This window comes from Ascidiella aspersa, chromosome 2 (assembly GCF_963924565.1).
Source record: "Ascidiella aspersa chromosome 2, kaAscAspe10.2, whole genome shotgun sequence".
In the NCBI taxonomy this organism is placed as follows: domain Eukaryota; kingdom Metazoa; phylum Chordata; class Ascidiacea; order Phlebobranchia; family Ascidiidae; genus Ascidiella; species Ascidiella aspersa.
This window is the reverse complement of record NC_139448.1, coordinates 30,935,393-30,955,171: the sequence shown is the minus strand read 5'-3', so window position 1 is coordinate 30,955,171 and position 19,779 is coordinate 30,935,393. Positions and strand designations below refer to the sequence as shown.

Sequence of the window (19,779 nt, the reverse complement as noted above, 5' to 3'; positions counted from 1 at the left end):
GACATAACGATAGAAAAAATGAAACCAACCTTCAAAACACAGAGAGCAGTGAAGCATTAAAGCGCGACTTTTCTAAAATCTTTCGGCATAGCGACTCACTTTTGGTTTAATGCCAACCAGTTTTTTCTGGTTTAGTTTTAAAGCAAACAATTGGTTAAGACTTGTTTCGTGTTTCGTATCGATGTCAAGGTGAGTCATACAATATATCGTATTGAAAGCAGTATCCGATGCGAATTGGTAGCATCGGTAATATGCAGTGTTATAAACAACTCATTTTAAAATGACTTCAGTCCCAAACAAGTTATTTGCAAAATGACCAATTTAAAGTCAAGTATTTTTATTTAATGATAAGTCAAGTCCCAGTCGAGTTATAATTAGTGCGAGTAAAGTTAAAACCTTCTTAAAAGTAAAACGTTAAACTAATCAAATTGGTCAAATCGTCCGATTATAAAACATACAAATAAAAAATTACACGAAACGCAACATATAACTTAAAGTAAACTACCCAATTTCATAAAAAAAATGCTTAAGTCAAAACATTTATCCAAAAGAAATAATTTGAGCATTTCAGCCAGGTTTGCGTTCTAACTGAGCGTTTTTAATATAATAAGAAGAATCGAACAACCGTGATCACAGGTAACTATAAGTTTCTTAACGCCGAGCCAGATTTTGGCTAACAAACTAAAACGTCACCCTTTCAACGTTTTTATCATTTTTTTCATTTATACAATAACTATATAAGACTTGATTTGGTATCATTGGACGGCGGTCGTTTCCTCTCGAAAGATCGAATATCAATTGCATTATATATTTCCTCTTAGATATTTACTGGTAAGCCATGTAACAATGTCCGGAATAAATAAATATCAGTAATAACAATTGATATAATTAAGGATCAACGTATTCTTTTTATTTCTGTCCTAAATGTTTTTTAAGTTTTCACAGCTATTTTGACGTAACAAAAATTATTTAAAAGACGCTTCAAAATAATTATTTTGACAAACGTTTCACACATAACAATATAGGCTGATTACAATATAATCTCAAGTTATTTAAAGCGGTCTCAGATATCAATGGAAACAAGGGGATAGAAATATCAAGAATTAAAAACTTATCGCTACATTTATAAATGAAACATTATTATTTATGTCAACTCTAGGCAGTTAGCGAAAGATTTCTGTCTTAAATGGTTTTATATCTTTGCAAGTCACTTTGATGTTAAATTTTACATTAATGCCGAAATATTTGCTCAGCAGTTTTCGTAACTCTTCTTGCGTAGTTGCTTTTTCGACAAGTACCGTTTCCTCGGCCAAAGGGTCGATATAGATCTGAAATTAAAAAAGTGTTAGGTAATACATTTTTACGTGGTTGGCCTATGTATTGAAGGTAAGTCGTTGAACAAGTTTCTTTCTAAATCGTTACAATTTGATAATTTTTAAAAGTTAAATTGCTATCAACATAATTGTGTGCAACAGGCTGATTAACTTTCTCGCGTATACCATTCATATTCTTCAACGTAACATTGGGGTAACGCGCACATTCGGTTAATAACTGGTTGTGGAGCAGGTTAGGGTGCATTCTTAGTTCCCTACAACTGTAAAAGAGCTAATGGGGGACTTTTTCGATGTGGGTTAAATAATGGCGTTTTCAGCAAACGAAACGTTTGACGTTTAAATGGTGACCATGACGTTTACTAATGTTCATCAGGGCTGCGGAGTCGGAGTCGGACTCGGAACTCGAGTAAGACCACGTAAAACTACCCGAGCCCCAAGTCCGACATGCGCAGTGTCAAATTTTAAAACTGATATGGCCGCCAACTGGAAATTGTAAAGGTGGCTTAGAATATGGTGGGGTATTTTCAAACCATGTATTGACTGTGGATGAATTACACGACACCACTATAAGTGGATTGCTTAATAGCTACGTTATTTTGGTTACGTAAATTGGCGGAATACAGGCTGTAGAGTCAGGGCAGGACTCCGGTTTATTTTTTTGGCCTGAGTCGGACTCGGGTTATTTTTAACCGACTACGCAACCCTGATGTTTATCGCCTTTTTTGTTCAATTATTGCTCTTTGACACGAACGGTTTAAATTTACAAACAGAAAGACCTTTTTTCTGACTATCCAACCCCACAAGGCCAGGTCCCCGCTGTCGGTATTCACAGTGGCCACGTTGTTGTGTTTGAAAAAGCTGGCATCGTTATCTTGCTGGTAGTCGCACATTAGTTCGAAGTCGCTCCACTGACGAGGCGTGGTGTCCAGTTTGTAAATCGTTGTCCAAGGATGCCTGACTTCTTTTTCGCCAAGTTGGACTTCCTTGTCTTCGGTTGCTAAAAAAAACAAAACAAATATTTCTAGACATGCAGGTCTACGTTGTTTTGCAAAAGAGTTGGCAAGCATCATCATTAAACAAGTTGCTTATTATATATTTTGCTTTTTAAGGGAATTTATATTAGTTATTTGCTAATAACAAAGGTTAAAAAACAAATTGTTCGACTATAGAACACAGCGCATCGCGCATATAGATGGCAGGCAGGCATTTAGCATCCCGAACAAAAGTTATGTCCAGTTATATGGCGCATGTTTTAACAGTTCTTTATTATCGTTTATCTACCGATATTAACGCGGATAATTGACTATATACTTATGATATTCGCCGAGTAAGAAAGCCATTAAAATGCGTTCTTTATGGGGGTTAACCGAAGCAAAGTAAAATGACGAAAAACTTTGTAAAATGATTAAACTCTTGGGTGTTATTTGCAGTTATCTGGAAATATTTGAGCTTTATCTAACCAAACCTATAAAAAACACAATTCCACCTATATTCACTGACAAACAAACTGAACCATTACAAAAAGGATTTTACCCATCGGAAAGATTCCCAAACGGCGTTTTACTCGTTTTTGGACGATGTAAACGCATTCGGTATATTTCAAAAGTCGATAAATTCCGTTCCTTTGCGTTTGTTCGAGGTTTTCTTCAAACTTTAGCGGTGTTTTAAAAGATGATACTCCCCAACCGATATCAGTGAGCCACTTTGATCCATCGTTGCATGTAACCTGCTCAATCAAGTAATAAACAATGAGATGTTCTGTGGAATTTTTGGTATGGAACTTGGTAAAGATTAGCTTTCACAGAGAACGCTTTTCACAGAGAAATAGCTTTCACTGAGAAAATAATGGGCCATTATTCTAATCTAAACCTTTAATTTTTTTGCCTTACCATTTCTAATTTTGACAGTTTATATGCTGTAACATTTAACACCAGGCATTACACCAATCATATTTAACATCAACGTTGCACACATGTGTGTTAACAACTGTGATCTAGCCCTTCTAAAGCTGCTTTTTGTACCTAGATCCCCTTTAATGTGTAGTAGCTTGTACTAACAGAATGTAGCAAGCATTGCGTATGTTGTTTCTCGACTTGCTGCTGTGTAACCCTATGTAGCTCAGTTAACAGAGCAACGGTTTCCGTATGGCCGGAGGTCGTGAGTTCGAACCTCGCTGCAGGCTATTTTTTTTCTAACCTGCCTTGCTTGCATCATTGATCGACAGTTTCGGTGAGTGTGCGCAATTTATTTCGAAGTAATATGTTTAAACATGGATTTTATTCGAGATAAGAATGCATCATACAACTAGAAATGAAAGCACGTCCATTCGTCCTAATCGAAACGTGGCGGAGTCAGACATCGATGTACCATAATTTAAAATTTCACTTACACTACACCATTTTGGGAATCGTTATATATTTTTGCACACACCGAGCTTCCATCTTGAATTTAACAACTTTCTTAACTTTACTTACCAACATCGTCATATGATCGAATTCTGGCTTGTATGAGTCTGTTTCTTTAAGGTACGCCTGGGACTGAAATATCTTGATTTCGAATCCTAACTTTTCCAGCAGCCAATGAAACAAGCCGTTGAGCTCGTAGCAAAAGCCTCCACGCTTGTTCAACACGATATCTCGATAAACCTTTGGCAAATCCAGTCGTTTTCTTTCGCCGCCGAACATGTCGATGTCTTCAAATGGAACCGTTTTTGAATGGCATTCGCACAAGTTTGCTAACGTAGAAGAAGAGTTGTCTTTCGGCCCGTTGTAGCCGATTCTCTCAAAATACCTGTCAATATCCATGTATTCCATGCCTCTTCTGCTAAGCAGCGTATTTTGTTTTCCTTACCTATCTTGTGAAGTTTAGTGGTTGCTGCCTTTCTTTATTGAACAGTGTAAAACCGAAGCCAATTCAAACACATAAAATACTTATAGGTAGGAGAAAGAAGAGAAGAAGGGCTGCTTTTATTTGCGCTTGTTCAATGGAGCATAAGTCACCCTACATCAGGTAATGTGTGCTTTTTTGATATTTTGTCGTTGTAACTATAGGAAATGTAGGTTACGTTTTGAATTTTGTGAACAAAATCGATGTTTTCTATTTCTAGAAACAAAGTTGTTATGTTCTTTATTAAAAAAAAAACGGTGTTGTAATGAGTAAAATCAAACTCTAAGTGCTTCCAATACATGGTTGCAACACAAACTTAGTTGGCTGATTAGGTTCATTGTTTAGTGTTTGTCGTTTGCGCTAAGTAAACTTAACATATAGGCTTTGGTAAACAACGCGCATAAATTTTACTGCATTTGGACACGGAAAACACTTCTTTTATTAAGCCTACACAGGATTCTCTTTTTATAAAGTCTGTGGAAGAAACAAAGTTAAGGAAATTGTAAGAAGCGTGTCTTGATTTTTTTAAGGAAGGTACGTAGGCCTATGAGGCAGGGGATCAGATAACAGACGTCCCTTTAACATCGTCAAGGTTGCTTACGAAGAAATTAAACCATTCTAGAAAAGTTACAGGACACCTTGATAGAGGCTGTTGTAAAAAAATCCCCAATGCTACTGGAAAAATAAATCAGGATATGGGTTTCAAGTTCTGGGAATTTTTAAATTGGATTTCCAATATGGACTGAAAATACAGCCAACAGAACAACCGGGTATTAAAGGCATTACAATTATTAGATTTACACAAAAACAATCCATTTAAATCGAAACAAATACAAAACGAGTTTTTGTCCGTTGCTTCGCAGAGCATTCGGTAAACTCATTAAAACGATTTCCTGACAATTTTTTAGAACGAATAAAAATTGGGTGATGAAACAAAGAAAATGTTTGGACAAATGAACGACGAAAAACGAATACGTGATATAACCAGACGATCAAATATCCCCGAGGCGCGTCATCTGTCATTATTGTCCCGGTGCCTGTTTTGTTTATCAATTCGTGGTAAGAAAAAACTATTCGGTTTGCAATGCTAGTATGTTAACTTTAGGTGAATATATATTTTGCAACCTGCGATTTCCAGGTGAAATACCCAAAATTTTCTGCACAATAGTGAGTTTCGGCAAGTACAAACTGTAGCTTTTAATTATTTATTTTATTTTTTATATATTGCTGCAAAATGTTATAATAAGCTTTCTATGACCAACTGTTTTTATTGTTACGCATGAGTAGATTTTGATCAAAGTTCAATTTATTTTCCGAAATTGCGTGCAAAGTCATATTGAATTTGCAACTGCTTGCAAAGTCGTTAACTATAGTAAATAGTGTTGTTTGCTTCAACTATAAGCACATGCTGCAATACAAGTTAAACAAGAGATTGCGGCATTATTTTACTTCATTGACACAGCAAGGTTGTTAATTTAAACATAAGCAAAGTGTGATTTTTCGACGCTGGTTGATATCTTTAAAACAACCTTGCGTTGCGCAGCATATTAATAGATTTTGTATCAATTTGTTGCGTACCTTTAACTATTTGAAAAATTTGCCTTCGGCTTAGCTTAAAAGTGTACCTGTGAAAACGACATTTGAAAAATTAACTGTAACATAGCATTAAAAACATGTTTTATTTTCTTGTTAAATAATATAGTGAAAAAATCAAATAAATCTAGATCAACATCCAAAATAATAATTTTATTGAAGAGTAATTACTTGCCATTGTCAATATTATAAGTATGGTATTAAACAGAGTGATGTGTAAATGTGCCATTTGACCATATAATAATCTAAATAGGTTCTACTAGTTAAACTTATTTTATAATGATTTCTATTTTTCTCAGGTGGAATTTAGTTGAACTTGTTGCATAGTTCAAGAAAATAGACAATAGTTACCTTAATAAATAATTGTCATTTGTGTCTAAAGCAATGACAGAAGCTAGTGCTAAACCTGAGCCTGAAAATCAAAATACCCCCACAGTGCACCCAATAAACATTAGCTCGAGGTCAAGGAAGGCCTCTTTAAAGAGACACCCCTTTCCATGGTTTGGAATTGACATTGGAGGGACCCTTGTAAAGCTGGTTTATTTCGAGCCGGCTTACATAACGCCAGACGAAGAGCAAGAAGAAAAAGCATCGCTGAAAACTATTCGGAAGTATCTAACATTGAATGATGCCTATGGCGACACTGGGGTTCGAGACTCCCATCTAGAATTAAAGGTAGACATGTTTTAGGCTGGCAGAATATTCCCAGCCCTCTAGTGCCTAGAAATTCGGCCTAAATTATTTGTTCCTTTGGCCGCGCTCATAAAGTTAAATGCAGTTAATAAGAAAAAATTGTTTTGGTACAACATGGGGCCTAGGGTGCACATGTTTCCTTATTACTTAAACACTGTAACATATCAACTGTTTTGGGGCAAACTTGTGTGCAAACAGGCAAATTGAGTAGTTTTTAAAATAATAAACAATCTATGTGCTTAACACTTAACCTTTCAAACAAAAATTTAATGATAATTCGATTTCCTTACTGATTCTTCGGCTGACATAGTCACCAAGTTGCCAGAATTCTGCCATACTGACATGTTCTACATACAAAATATCTTGTAATTGAAATGTGCACAATTTATTGGTGGTTTATGTTAAACTAGAGTTACAAGTAATTTAGTCATATGGTATTCTCTGTTAATTGGGTATTTTCTTTAAACTTTTTGGCATTTTCATAACACTTATTATTTGCCAAAAGAGTTAAGTAATTGGGTTGTCACTCTTGCATTGCAAATTAAGTAAATGTTGCCAATTGGAACAGATGTTAAATGTAGGTGACAGACAACTGTAGTTCTATCTGTTAGGGATCTTTGTATACTGAACTAATTTTCAACTAGCTTTTTAACTACTAATCCATACTAGTAAAAATTGAAATATTTTATTCAAACTTATTAAGAAATGGTAATGTTAAAGTTAAAGTCATAAAAAAAATAATAGTAAACGAATCAGTTTAAATAAAATGCCAACACAAAGCAGTTAAGGCCAACAACCAAGGGTATTTTCATTGGTAATAACTCTTTGTACATTTTTTTGCAGAACATAAAGCTGCAAGGCTATGTTGGAAACATTCACTTCATTCGGTTTCCCACCGAAAGGATGGAAATGTTTGTAAACATGGCAAAGGACAAGCAGTTCGCAACTTTAATAGACTCAATGCATGCCACTGGTGGCGGAGCTTATAAATTCGAACAAGCTTTTCTGGCAGAGGTTAGCATAAGACTGAACAAGCTGGATGAAATGGACTGCCTGTTAAAAGGTATGTTTTCTGGAAATAATTAGATTAGAACAAGGGCTTAACATGCTGACAGGTCAATTTTGTTTTATATTTCCCATTCCAAATTTGGTTAGTTAGGTTTAACTAATTCTTCTAACAAAAAAATTGCTTATTTCAATAAATAATAAACGTTATTTACACATTACAAAGATTTGTTTATTTCATAATTGAATAAACCTGCTGATTTGGAAACGTTTTTTAGCTCGGAAGATTGGCCGTAGGCTGTGTAGTAGCAATGCGAATTACTGCATTTAAGTGTCAATTGGGAAGCTGACTGTGTAATTTACGCTTGTTTTTTATGAAAGAGAATCTTAATTTGCAGCGGCAAACTGATTAACGTATTTTGTATTTTTTGCTTGCATGACATTATCATTAGGCTACATGCCACATTTGGCACTTATGCCGCAGGCTGGACACCCCTGGATTAGAACATTTGTAAACAGTTAAAAAAACATCAATGTCTACATACCAGGAACCTGGGTAGACTGTAATGATTTTTTTTAACCAGGTATTCATTTTGTGGACCACAACAGTGAGGTTAACGGACACTCAGAGTGCTTCTCAATAAAGGATCCACTTGCTGATGGGCCACTGATTAAAGAGCCTTTTGACTTTCGCAATCCCTACCCCTACATCGTCGCTAACATTGGCTCTGGCGTCAGCTTCATCCTAGTAAAGTCGCCCGACGATTATTCCCGTGTTTCAGGTACTAAAAATTGCTGTTGCACATTTAGAAAACAATGAATAAAACTGCCATGACATTAAAAGCTAGTGTACACTGTACAGACACCTTAAAACTACCCTGTCGACCTCAGTTTGAGTTTTACTGCTAAAGAGAAGGGGTGGGCAATTATTTTCGATATGGGGTGGTATGAGAAACACAAAAATATCTTGGAGGTCTGGGTAAAAATGGGGACTGTAATACACATAATAGTGTAAATTGTGTTTACTTTAAAGAGCTGTAACTATCCATGTTTTAACAACCAGTAATAGTAGGAATAGGTGAAGATGCCTTAAAGTTACAAGTGTGATTTAACAATTCCAAAATCAAAAAAATGACTGTAGAAACTTCTTAAAATTTTTTGAAGATGAGCGATCGCCTGTAGGCCATAGTTTATCAATGTCTGCTCTAGAAAAATTCACGATTTCAATTTTCAAGGTTGTTTTTTGAGTTGACAAAAAATGTTTACCTTTAAAAATCTCAATTTGGAAATTATGTTTTATCCTGTCATAAAGTTAATTGGCACCACAATGGAGACGACAATACTAGTTTCTCTTTAGGCCTATATCAGGGTTTCTTAACCAGGGGTGCGGGGATGCTGAATCAGACACAGAAAATGTTTTACCCTAATTTATTTGCTCAATTAAATGTAAAACTAACTCACATTTTGGTATTGTGTTATTGTGTTATCAGTTACTTGAATACATATAAAATTACAAAGGTTTTGTTATTTAAGTAATTCTAGAAGGGGGTGCAAGCATTGGTTGGTGATTTGAAAGGGGTGCATCAAGGAAAAACGTTAAGGTATAGAGAAAAATAAGGTCAAATCAAACAAATGTAAAATGACATGTAATTGCCTACTAAAACACACCGGTTTTCCTCCTCAAAAGGTACCAGCCTGGGTGGCGGAACTTTCCTCGGTCTTTGCTGTCTGCTGACTGGTTGTCAGACCTTTGAAGAAGCCATCGAGCTAGCGGCGCGCGGGGAAAGCACCAAAGTCGATAAGTTGGTGTCGGACATTTACGGCGACGCTGGTTACACCAAGTTCGGCTTGGCTGGCTCGGTGGTCGCATCCAGGTATTGGTTATTGTTTAGTTTTAAAGCCCCGTTAGCATAAGCACAAATAAATAGATATATTTACAGAAATTTTGTGCAGGCCTAAATGTAGCACTTTACCGATAGTTTCACATTAATATGCATTTGATTTACAATCGGAGATCGCACTTATTGCGCATTAATCATTCGATGCGTATAAATTTGATTCCGTCAAACAAAACAACGACTTCAACTTAAACACGTAAGATTGATGGTTGTTACTTACAACTAGAGAAAAATATGATAATTCGTATATTTGATACCGATACCCGATGCTTGGACAAATTATCTGATAGCAAATGACGTCATTACTATGGTAAAACGAGCAAAATTAAAAAAATAAATACGCGAAGGTTTTAGGTCAAATTTGCTAAAGCGGTTAAAAGCCTAATAACCTTCTACTGTTAATTTGCTGTTTTCTCAGAAGTTTTTCTTACCGAATAGACAACCGCTGCGCTGGATCGTAAATCGTGCTTGCACAAGTTAATTTGGTATTATTTTGGGACCTATGTCATACTAGTTTCGTACATATGACACTACCACTTTACATCAGTGCATTGTTCTACCAATTAGCATCAGGTATCGGCCCAATCCGATATTACGCCCGTCTTCTGAACTGCAAATATGTGCTTGGAACCCTAGCCTGAAGCGATATCGTCTTGTTTTGTTTCAGCTTTGGCAAGATGAACCTGGAAACCTCTCGAAAACAAGCGACCAAAGAAGATTTGGCCAAAGCCACGCTGGTCACCATCACCAACAACATCGGCGGCATCGCTATGAACTGGGCCGTACGAGAAGTAAGTGTTCGTAACATTCAGGATACTCTGAGAATATTTTGTACGGCCAGCGACGTACTTTGAAGTTCTAAATAAAATAATTCAACACTTCATTGCATCACGCGTTTCAATGTTCCTTGGCCAATTGCAAATCCTCAGAGATGATTTTTTTACCTTGTATCGGGTTTACTCTTATTGACCTTTTATAATTTTTGATAATCTTTTCTTTTAGGGGCTCAAGGCAAAAGTTCGATGCCGCAATATGGTTGGCTTTTGTGTGAATGTTTATATCGTATGGCCATCTATTGTGCCTTGCGGGCAATATTAACGTCAATTTTATGGCATTATTTATCGGCAGTTAAAATAATTCGCCTGCGTGTGAATCGGATATGAATGCACTAAGCTGCGGCTGGATGTGTTAAGCGTTGTTCTAATGGAGAACGATTAAAAAGGCTTCTGTTTCAAACGAAATGAAGGAATAAGCCTTCGGCTGTTTCAACCCAAAACGAATTAACCGGCTTCTACGAAAACAACGAGCTCGCCACTTTCCTAGCAAGTCGTTTAATTTTCCTAGCAAGTCGTTTATGTTTTTTTGTACAAAAGCCGTCCTATATACGGCTGTATTATACGTGCTGACTTATATACAGTCCGAAAACAATCTAGATAAATGCAACGCTGAAATGTGCTTTAAATGCTAATGGCGACATGGGATGTCCCTTATTATCTTCCCCGTCGGGTCTGTTACCCGATATCAAGTCGTAATTTTCAATACTAGGGTGCTATATAACTATATAATATATACAGCTTCCACTTATTTTCATATAAGGTATTTAGCCGTGATCATATCGCTAATCAAGAATTTTCCGGCTGGTAAAATACCCCTACCAAAAGTAGTGAGTTCGCAACAAAATACAAGTTTTTGACGCCCAAGCAATTTTGTCCGCAGACTGGAATAACTCCTGTTGTTTACATCATCGAATTTTACATGAGAATTCAATGTTGGACGATTTAACTAGTGCACTACTGTAGATATATATCCCAGAGCCATTAAAATTAAAAAGAGAGTAGACTGGCTTTTTAGCAAGCCGTGTTATTCTCAATTTGTTTAACTTTATTGATAAAATATTCGAAAGTATAACGATTAACGACAGCCTTACAATTTGCCTGAAAAAACGAACAAAGAAACGGAAAACGCCCTGTTGTTCTAATTTGCCTTACAAAAACATGTAGGACATCCCCAGTTCCTGATTGCATTTCACTACCTTCTCGCCAGAGATCTTTGGCGTTGAATGCTTGCCCAAAATCACGCCAGTGACGTCATTTGGCGTGGTATATCGCCGACTTAGTAAATTTCCCCCAAAAAATTGTCGTGTTTTGGGCGTATTTATCGTCTATTTTGGCGTATGATTACCGCCGAAAAAAAAATTGGCTTAAATTTTGGGCGGCCACAAATTACAGAATGTAGGACATTCCCAGTTGCGAAACACGTAGACGCCAAACATAGTCAGACTTTGGGCGTTAAGAGAAAAGGCGAAAATTGGAAACTGCGCGTTTCTATAGGAAACGCTCTGTTGTTGAAAATGCGAAGTTGGAAACTCTAGAGTCTATAGGAAACGCTCTGTTGTGCAAGAAAAACAAAAACGAGTTTAAAAAAATGGCATTTGGTATAAGGCTTTTTTGTCATATGGTTGGAGGGTTTTAGTAAGACATAGTAGAAACGATTAAGTTCATATAGCTCTGTTGTTCTTTTCCAGCATGTCGAGCGTGTTGTGTTCGTCGGCAACTTCCTTCGCGTCAACCCAATTTCGATGCGAATGCTCGCCTACGCCATGGAGTACTGGTCCAAGGGCGCCAGCAAGGCGCTGTTCCTCGAGCACGAGGGGTACTTTGGCGCCGTCGGCGCTTTGGTTGGCTCCGTTTGCTAAAGTCGCGATTTTCGACGGTAGTATTTATGCAACTCGCGATTTTCCTAGAGCGAAGTCGGCCATTCCCACATGATGCAGTTGTTGCAGTTTTTATACCGTTTTGATTCGACGTTTTCTTGTTCGCGGTTCTGTTTCTAAAGCATTGTGGTGTTCGCAACATTACCACATCTTACTTCTAGTCACATTCGCAATTTGTTGTCTTTAACGATCTTTTCTGTTTGAAGAACCTTTCCGGCATTTTATGTAACTTTTCAACACCATATACTTGGCGCTTCTTAAACTGTTATAAATTGCTCCCAAAAAGGCACTTTAGCATTTTAAGGCGATCAGTTTATTAACGAATTAACACATGCTACCTTTTCCACCTAATTTATGTAGTGTATAAATTTTATTCAAACTATAATTTTATTTTAAGCATTTGACCACAAACTATTTTTATTAGATTTTTGTCTGCAAACTTCTCATCGTATTTTATTACTTTACTTAAAAATATTAATTAAAATAATTGAATTCTTGTTGAGGGTAACAAGCTAAACGGTTTAAACGTATCGCTTAAACTAAAGAGAAGTATGAATCTCTGGCGGTTTAATTTATTATAACCTGGCAATATTCTGCCACCGATTTGCAAATATTTCTCGGGGATAAAACATTGTGAGCTTAGAATTACAGTAACTCTACTGATTTCACACATAGTACAGATAAAAAAATCGTCTTGTACAGTTCCGAGCTACGCAAATCGCTTCGTAAGTACACGCCACTGTCGATTCAATAATTACCTGATTCCTTTCATATCAGAAGTAGCAACGCTTTTACCTATCATTTCGGACATTTTCGGCAATGCTGTTCGATCATCGCTCTCTGCAATTATTATGCACCGCTGCTAGCCAATCGCTTTCAAACGGATCGCTGTATAACCTATGAACAGCTGGTACAGACTACTGAAACTCTTAAGTCAAAGTTATAAAAATCGCCTATGTGCCATAAGAAGCATTTTATTGTCGCCGCCTTCGCCATTTTTTTGTCGTTTATCAGTGACACCCTTAACGTTTTGCTATATATTATCCATTGCGTTTACTATCGCCAATCAAACGCGAGCAGCGTCGAAGCGTCTTGAACCGTTTTGACTGGACCTCGCAATCTGTTGTAACACTTGTAAGTCTATAACTGTTTAAAATTTGCTGTTGTAATGCACGTGGTTTGCGTTTTCGCTTGATGCAACGAAAATAATTCTAGGGAGAATGGCATAAAAACGTTTCTATCGCAAATCCCGCTAAAAGCTGTCATAAAGCTTTCGTTTGACTTATTGTAACAAATACCGGAAAGACTACATATTTGTGGATTAAAGCACCATTATACTATGAAGTGTTCAATTTGCTTTCTAGCCTACTTGAAAATATATTAGTTGAATTCACTCTCAACAAAATTGTAATAGACTTTTTTATACATTTTTGGGAAAAAATGTACCAGCGTTGAGCAGCTGTTTTTGCATCTATGTCAACATTGTGTTTTTTATTTACAAAAAAGCACCTCGAAAATATCCTAACTTAACCTTTTTAATTGTTTTTTTTGTTTGTTTTTGATTATTCTTTTGCCTTTCAACCGCATGTAATTCATTTTGAATTATGTAAAAAAAACCTTAAATGTTTATTAAACGTTTTATAATGGCATTTTATACTACGGTTAGTTACTACTAGCTTTCAGAGAAATTTATATATATATATATAAGTAATTGTTTGCCGTACACTATATATTGTTAGTGTCGTCTCTTTATAATAATATGCATGTTACTATACAGTATGAATTATATTATATAATACATGCGCTGCGAACAGTGCAGTGCGTACCGTTCTATTTATATTTCGTGTGTGTTCCATTGATGTTTTATTCCCTGAACGTATTATTATTGAAACTTGGCCATTGTGCGATTTAAAACGACCGCCGGGCTGTATGCGCTGAACCTATCTTGTCAAATCAACTTAATTCAGGTTCGAAAGTATCAAATTCAAAAAGATTTTATTCTGCGCGACACAAAGCAGTTTGCTATTGTTCTTCATTTTTTGTGGCCGCCATGTAAAAAAGTGGCAAGTTTTATGTCATGTAAAACGCGCCGCCGCAAACTGCCTCTGCCGGCACTTCAATAGTCTGTTAATCGCCCAGTGATGAGTATGCAAATGCGAAACAGTGCTTTCTCGACTAATAAAGACGCGAATTACAATTGCAATCGTGTGCTGATGTTTTAACGGCTGGCCAAGTGACGTAACTGTCGTTCCAGCAGTCTGGCTGCTAGCTGACGCCGCCTTGCTCGGCCAGAACTGCTGAGTGGCCAGAAGTCGTGACTTAACATCGTTTCCTTTCTGTTTCGTTAAGCGGAAAGTGCTTGGATTAGTCTTATTAATGACGCGACCAAAAACAAACGACTGTCTATATTGAGCCACATACCCGACAAACTTCCCCATTCCAGAAGTAAAAAAAATAAATCTTCGTCGTAAAATGTTATTGCATTCGTATCCATGTTTAAGCTTATTTGATAACAATGAATTTTAAGTCATCTTTAATTACAATTACCATATGTAATTTATTACGAAAACCTAATTTAGGTTTGGCACGATAATTTTCGAAGCAAATTTGAAACCAGACCAATTTGATTTCTTGACATTCAATGTTAAAGCATCAATTTTTACTTCTCCTCAGCATGATTTTAAAACACGCAGCTTTTTTAAGTCTAATTATATTCCAAAACTTTTTTATTTTGTGTTACTGATGTCATTCGTTTACTCATGTGAAGTGAAAATAGGCTGTTTAAGTTATTCGTTTTATAAAGTAACAGTTTGCCTTAGTCCGAACACAGTTTGGACATGTAAAAAGCAGTTTTCTCTGACAAAGTAACTGTTGTTGCACAATACCTCTGATCTGTGCATATATCAGTGCAGTGTCAGTGCGATGAGTAATACCCTTAAATAATTTGCCCAAAATATTTTAGATGTAACGTTCTGGCGTTAAATCAGTAATCGGCTACACGCATATGACGCACTCGTCATAATTACTCACAACACACAGCATTGTTTTTGAAGCTTTTTGAGCCATGGACTAATTTGTGCATCATAATGATTTCGCGCAACACCAAACGAAATTTTATAATAATGCAATTAAGAAAACATTTAACTTCTTTCAGTTTTCTCAGTGTGATATTTTAAACTGTTTGGTTAGACACCAAACTGATATAAGGAATAAATTGGAAACATCAGGCGGCCTCTGGCCCACGCAATTAGAATGTCATTATTACACAAGAGTAAATAGCCTAAACAAAATTACTATGAAACAAACTGATAATAGCTTTCATAAAAGCAACTTAATGCCTTACCAGTGATTTTCGACCGGTGTGTTCCATCAAACATTAGTCAAATTAATAAATTTCCTGTGGAACGACTGACGATCTTGGAAAATCACTGGCGTATAGAGCTAGGTTAAACAATGTTAACCCTTTGTAAGCACAACAGAATCTGATGAACTTGCAAATAGCAATTTGATAAAAAAAGCTTAGTCAACATGGAGTCAATTTTGCTTTCCGAGAGATTCGCCACAACATTTTTGTATGTTTTTTTTGTTTAATAAAAGAAAAGATAAACAGTCGATGCTGAAGGCTGATAGGCTACTCATATAACGTTTCGGGGTTTGGTGTCATAGTCTCCACATAAAACGACGGGTGCTGGAATCAGGATGTTTGCAAGAGTTGATATAACAATTTTTAGAGATGAATCGGTCAAATTATGTAGCCTACAATTATGCAACTGAAATCCAGTATAGAATACCTTCCAAGGCTGCGGGGTCGGTTAAAAAAAATAACCCGAGTCCGACTCCGGCCGAAAAGGTAAACCCGAGTCCGACTCGGGTCAAATGTGGGATTTCGCCAAGTCCCGAGTCCGCCCCTGATTCTGCAGCCTGTATACCGCCAATTTACGTAACTATAAAATAACGTGGATATTGAGCAATCCACTTATAGGGGTGTCGTATAATTCATTCACTCACAATAGGCTATAGGCCTACATGATTGGAAAATATTCCACCATGCTATTACGCCCTTACAATACACAGTTGCATGGCGGCCATATCAGTTTTAAAATCTGGTACTGCGCATGCGCATGTCTGACTCGGGACTCGAGTTGCTTACGTGGTTACTCGAGTGCCGAGTCTGACTCCGCAGCCCTGATACCTTCTAAGTACAAATAGGGGCGAAAAACACTTAAAATTAACACTCGTTGGTTTGGTTAAAATTGGCAAAACTTTTGATTTAAACAAAGACGTGGCGCATCTGGCACATATAAGAGGTACTAACATTGCATGATATATTTTGACTTTATTTAAATAATCATTATTTTGGTCAAGTTTTGTTGGGAGGGACATAGAACACATAGCACCACAGCAACACGCAATGGGCGTATCTAAACATAAAACAAGTTAAAAATGTCACGTCGGAAAGATTTAATACGACATGTCACTGGCATATTTAAAAATATTGAGTGCAATAAAAAATAGTTTCGGTAAGCGGTGTACAGTTTATTGTTTACCTCGTCAAGTTGGTAATTCGAAAAAAAATAGGGCATATTGGCTTAGTTCGCATCTGTCATAATCATAAAGCAAACGTCTAACGACCAACTCACTAATTAATAGTTTTGATTTTGTAAGATTTATTATTTTTATACTGTATAGTATATTTAAAGAAACCATGGCTACTTGTTGGTACTTGGGTATTAACTTTGCAGCTCTTAAATGTCGTCTTTTACAACGTTTGTAGTAACTAGTGGTGATACCATTTAGAAGCCTTGCTAGATTGTTACGTCATCAATGAACACATGTACAGTGCACAGCAGTCAGTTGTTTACACATTACGCTTGCCTTGTTTTATTATAAATGAAATAGGCTAATTTAGAACTATCCTGCAGTTATATCTGTCGTTAAGGCTTGGCAGAAGAAACTTATACTCTATACACATAAAGCTTATTTGTCGTTGGCTTGCGCCCTTGCGGAAATGCACAACAGTCATATGCAGTCAGTCCCATTAAAAAAAAACAGTTTTGTTTCGTCAGGGGTTCTATAACATTCTTTGGGTTATGGTGCGAGTTAACGTTTGAATTTGGATGGGTCAAGTATTATTATTATATGTATTCTCCCATTTGGCACTGGTCTACACCGCATCACTTCAAACAATTATTAAATCAATGCACAATATTTGGGTAAGGGTGTGGGTTAGCATCTGGGTTAAACAATATTATTTTAATAATGCTTGACCCACCCAAACGCTAACCCTAACCCAAATATTGTGCCATGATTTAAAAATTGATGTAGGATTCTATAGACCAGTGCCTTTATTTCTTCCTTTTAATTTCATTTTTGACAACTCGTTTTATTACTGTAAAAAAGTGGTAGCCTAGAGTAGACCAGCGCCCATACCCATCAAAACAGTGTCGGATTTTCTGCCAAACAACAGGAATTGGCACACCAGAGAGTCATAACATTAACACACTTAGCATTTTCACTTTTCAGACTGCTTTGGTAAAAACTTAAATTACTATACACTCTGTGTAACTGCAAATTTAATTATATTCCTGAAATGACCAAAACCTAAAACTGCTTGGTTATTAACACTAAAAAAAGATTGCATTTAAGTGTCATGGGTAAGAGTAAGGAGCCGACAGCTTCGCAGGCTGAACTGCTTGCAGTTTCAACGGCAGAAATTGTAAAAGTTTTAATTGAAGCACACGAGGAAAGAAAAGATGTGAATCTGAATAAACTAAAAGGGCAAATAGCATCAAAGCATGGTTTGAAATCGCAACCCAGGTTAACTGATATAATAGCGGCAGTGCCTCACCAATACAAACGCGCCCTCCTGCCAAAATTAAAGGCAAAACCGGTTCGCACTGCCAGCGGAATCGCTGTGGTCGCAGTCATGTGTAAGCCACATCGATGCCCTCACATTAACATGACCGGAAACATCTGCGTTTATTGTCCTGGCGGCCCCGACTCTGACTTTGAGTATTCAACCCAGTCCTACACTGGATATGAACCTACTTCTATGAGGGCAATTCGTGCTAGATATGACCCTTTTCTTCAAACAAGGCATCGTGTTGAACAGCTAAAACAGCTTGGACACTCGGTTGACAAAGTTGAGTTCATCGTGATGGGAGGCACTTTTATGTCACTCTCGGATAACTACAAAGACTACTTCATACGCAATTTGCATGACGCCTTGTCGGGACACACAAGTAGCAGCGTGGCCGAGGCTGTTAAGTATTCCGAGTGGAGCAAAACAAAGTGCATCGGCATCACAATCGAAACCAGGCCCGACTATTGCCTTAAAAAGCACCTGAGCGAGATGCTGAGTTACGGATGTACTCGTCTTGAAATCGGAGTTCAGAGCGTGTACGAGGATGTTGCAAGGGACACAAACCGGGGACACACTGTGAGAGCAGTCACCGAATGTTTCCAGCTGGCCAAGGACTCTGGTTACAAGGTGGTGGTTCACATGATGCCCAACCTTCCGAACGTGCCCCTCGAAAGGGACATTGAGCAGTTTGTGGAGTTCTTTGAGAACCCAGCTTTTCGAGCCGATGGCCTAAAGATCTACCCCACACTTGTGATCAGGGGCACGGGTTTGTATGAGCTTTGGAAGACCGGTAGGTACAACAGTTACCCCCCGTCGACATTGATTGATCTCGTCGCAAGGATTTTGGCACTTGTTCCCCCTTGGACAAGAGTATACAGGTAATGCTTTTTAAAGTATATAGTTGAATTACCTACAAGATTTTTTATCTTTTTAAACTAGGATTTGCTTTAAAATGAGATATTCGCTTCAACTTTGCAGATTATGTTAAAGTCTAAACCTATTTTAAAGACAACAAATAAAACAAACGCTACACTTAATTTATATCTTTTAGTAAATTTTTATAGAAAAATTATTGGTTTGACTTATGTAGAAATGTTTTTAATGTTAAAATTACATTTTTCCAGGGTGCAAAGAGACATCCCAATGCCTCTAGTGACATCTGGTGTCGAGCATGGCAACCTCAGGGAGCTTGTATTGTCGCGGATGAAGGATTTGGGGACAACATGCAGGGACGTACGAACAAGAGAGGCAGGCATCCAGGAGATCCACCACAAAATTAAACCCGACGAGGTGGAGTTGATTCGGCGAGATTACACAGCCAATGGTGGTTGGGAGACTTTTCTTTCCTACGAGGATCCGGAACAGGACATCCTCATTGGTCTTCTTCGACTCCGGAAGTGCTCTCAGGAGGCCTTTCGGCCTGAACTCAAGGACAAGGGTTGTTCTCTTGTTCGAGAGCTTCATGTCTATGGAAGCGTCGTTCCTGTCAGCTCCAGGGATCCGGGCAAGTTTCAGCATCAGGGATTCGGGACTCTTCTTATGGAGGAAGCGGAAAGAATCGCACTGGAGGAACACGGTTCCAGCAAGATCACAGTGATATCCGGCGTCGGAACTAGAAACTATTACAGGAAGCTTGGATACGAGCTTGACGGACCTTACATGTCAAAGGATTTGGTGTAAACTTATTTTCATACATTTGTTTATAATTATTAATCACTTATTTTACTGTCACAAAAAATTTGTTGCATTTTATTGTTCCTGCTTATTTGTACATACTTCTGTACAATTGAAAAA

General features: G+C 37.3%; 3 protein-coding genes across 3 annotated transcripts; 2 read left to right on the top strand and 1 right to left on the bottom strand.

Moving 5' to 3' along the window:
- Window positions 1-1,163: 1,163 nt before the first annotated feature.
- LOC146164876 (arylamine N-acetyltransferase 1-like) lies at window positions 1,164-4,138 on the bottom strand. Its single transcript, XM_083380865.1, has 4 exons — window positions 3,809-4,138; window positions 2,868-3,060; window positions 2,111-2,322; window positions 1,164-1,328 (listed from the first exon to the last, which is right to left on the bottom strand). Exons 1-4 carry the CDS (start codon window positions 4,136-4,138, stop codon window positions 1,164-1,166), a joined length of 900 nt encoding a protein of 299 aa, XP_083236991.1.
- A 1,985-nt stretch (window positions 4,139-6,123) lies between these two features.
- Window positions 6,124-13,497, top strand: LOC146164875 (pantothenate kinase 3-like). The gene is made up of 6 exons (XM_083383091.1): window positions 6,124-6,488; window positions 7,350-7,569; window positions 8,096-8,293; window positions 9,199-9,385; window positions 10,077-10,200; window positions 11,934-13,497. The coding sequence occupies exons 1-6, from the start codon at window positions 6,198-6,200 to the stop codon at window positions 12,102-12,104; spliced, it is 1,191 nt and encodes a 396-aa protein (XP_083239217.1). The 5' UTR covers window positions 6,124-6,197; the 3' UTR covers window positions 12,105-13,497.
- A 4,158-nt stretch (window positions 13,498-17,655) lies between these two features.
- Window positions 17,656-19,683, top strand: LOC146164874 (elongator complex protein 3-like). Its single transcript, XM_083383079.1, has 2 exons — window positions 17,656-18,863; window positions 19,110-19,683. Exons 1-2 carry the CDS (start codon window positions 17,773-17,775, stop codon window positions 19,663-19,665), a joined length of 1,647 nt encoding a protein of 548 aa, XP_083239205.1. The 5' UTR covers window positions 17,656-17,772; the 3' UTR covers window positions 19,666-19,683.
- The last annotated feature ends 96 nt before the right edge of the window (window positions 19,684-19,779 follow it).

What these genes read in the sequence shown, in the direction of transcription:
- LOC146164876 (XM_083380865.1), bottom strand. Translation starts at nt 4,138, where the DNA reads ATGGATATTGACAGGTATTTTGAGAGAATCGGCTACAACGGGCCGAAA. An exon ending in TCGATCATATGACGATGTTG is followed by an intron (nt 3,061 to 3,808) that starts GTAAGTAAAGTT and finishes TTGATTGAGCAG; the next exon opens with GTTACATGCAACGATGGATC. An exon ending in TTTGGGAATCTTTCCGATGG is followed by an intron (nt 2,323 to 2,867) that starts GTAAAATCCTTT and finishes TAGCAACCGAAG; the next exon opens with ACAAGGAAGTCCAACTTGGC.
- LOC146164875 (XM_083383091.1), top strand. Translation starts at nt 6,198, where the DNA reads ATGACAGAAGCTAGTGCTAAACCTGAGCCTGAAAATCAAAATACCCCC. An exon ending in ACTCCCATCTAGAATTAAAG is followed by an intron (nt 6,489 to 7,349) that starts GTAGACATGTTT and finishes ATTTTTTTGCAG; the next exon opens with AACATAAAGCTGCAAGGCTA. An exon ending in GGCTCGGTGGTCGCATCCAG is followed by an intron (nt 9,386 to 10,076) that starts GTATTGGTTATT and finishes GTTTTGTTTCAG; the next exon opens with CTTTGGCAAGATGAACCTGG.
- LOC146164874 (XM_083383079.1), top strand. Translation starts at nt 17,773, where the DNA reads ATGGGTAAGAGTAAGGAGCCGACAGCTTCGCAGGCTGAACTGCTTGCA. An exon ending in CCTTGGACAAGAGTATACAG is followed by an intron (nt 18,864 to 19,109) that starts GTAATGCTTTTT and finishes ACATTTTTCCAG; the next exon opens with GGTGCAAAGAGACATCCCAA.